General features: G+C 31.6%; 1 protein-coding gene across 1 annotated transcript in view; it reads left to right on the top strand.

Annotated features, from left to right (window-relative positions):
• Positions 1-403: 403 nt before the first annotated feature.
• LOC113376378 (rapamycin-insensitive companion of mTOR-like) overlaps positions 404-1,248 on the top strand; it is a 39,063-nt gene continuing 38,218 nt past the window's right edge. Inside the window, exon 1 of the mRNA XM_026616285.1 lies at positions 404-561. Within this exon, the coding sequence (XP_026472070.1) occupies positions 404-561 (158 nt within the window). The remainder of the gene's footprint in view (positions 562-1,248) is intronic.

The raw sequence follows: 1,248 nt of genomic DNA, 5'->3' as shown, positions 1-1,248 counted from the left end.
ATTATTATTAGGTATATTGCAACAAACGCATTGTAACATTTTTTTATGCATACACTTATGCTTTGTTCCAAATAACGTGAATCAAAAGATTTTGGATACGAACACCAACAAATTTAAATTTAAATAGAGTGAAATACCTTTTATATATAAATGCATGTAATTTGATGTATTGTATATAGTTTTATACAAACCAATGCAATGTAAATGAAAAAAATATCATTAGCTCAACAAAAGACATTTACATATATGTATATACTAATAAAGTGTTACTGGTACTGAAGCATAGCTCTGTACGAATCAGAGACATGGACTATAAGAAGGGCAGACTAAAACTTCCTAGAAAGTTTTGAAATGTGGTGCTGGAGACGAATGGAGAAAATAAAGTGGACAGATAAAATAACAAATGCAGGAGGAGAAGGATGGGAAAAGTAAGAATTCCACTGAGCACGATCCTGAAGAGAAAAGGCAACTGGATTGGACCCATTCTGCAAAACGTGCTTTCTACACGATCTCGTTAAAGGTAAAATTAAAGGATTTAAGGACCAGGAAGAAGAAGAATGCGTATGATTGATGACCTACGCGAATAGAGAAAATACAGGGAACTAAAAGATGAAACACAGAACCAGAAAGCATGTAAGCAAAAGTTTAGAAAGGAAAACGTTAAATGAATGTAATAGCAATAATAAACAAGGGAGGGAAAAATGAATTATTGATATTGTGGCGCTGGCACACCATGGACCTGCCTTCGGACAAACTACCATTTATTATTATTATATATGCAATTACTGATTATTGCTATAAGGTCGATAGCAATTGGTGTTTATTTATTCAATCAAAAGTATACAAAATTAAGTTTTTAAGTACATTTATTTTTATTAAAATATGTTACTGGACATAATGCATCTAATGTTGCAATTTTACATATTTATCACTAGTGTTGCATTATTACAGTTTTAAATATTTCTATTCAAGATAAGTTATATTTATATTATATCTTTTTCCAACATCAAAGGGTTGTTTAGTCCCGACAGTTTCGCAAGCGCTCTCTCTATCGATAGGAAGATTCGTATCATAATTGTTATGAGACTATTGTATTACGCTCACTTTTACAGTCATTGAAATTACTTTCGCAAACGAGGGGTAGGTAATTGAAAAATGATATAAGGCCTGTTGAACTGATAATCTCATCATACAACGAATAGAAAAATACGAACTAGTGAAAGATTTTGTTATTCCCATGAATTGCTG

Source organism: Ctenocephalides felis, unplaced genomic scaffold (genome assembly GCF_003426905.1).
Source record: "Ctenocephalides felis isolate EL2017-DRISC unplaced genomic scaffold, ASM342690v1 CF-g0.4_SCAFFOLD_01886, whole genome shotgun sequence".
In the NCBI taxonomy this organism is placed as follows: Eukaryota; Metazoa; Arthropoda; class Insecta; order Siphonaptera; family Pulicidae; genus Ctenocephalides; species Ctenocephalides felis.
This window is presented reverse-complemented; position numbering and strand designations above follow the sequence as displayed.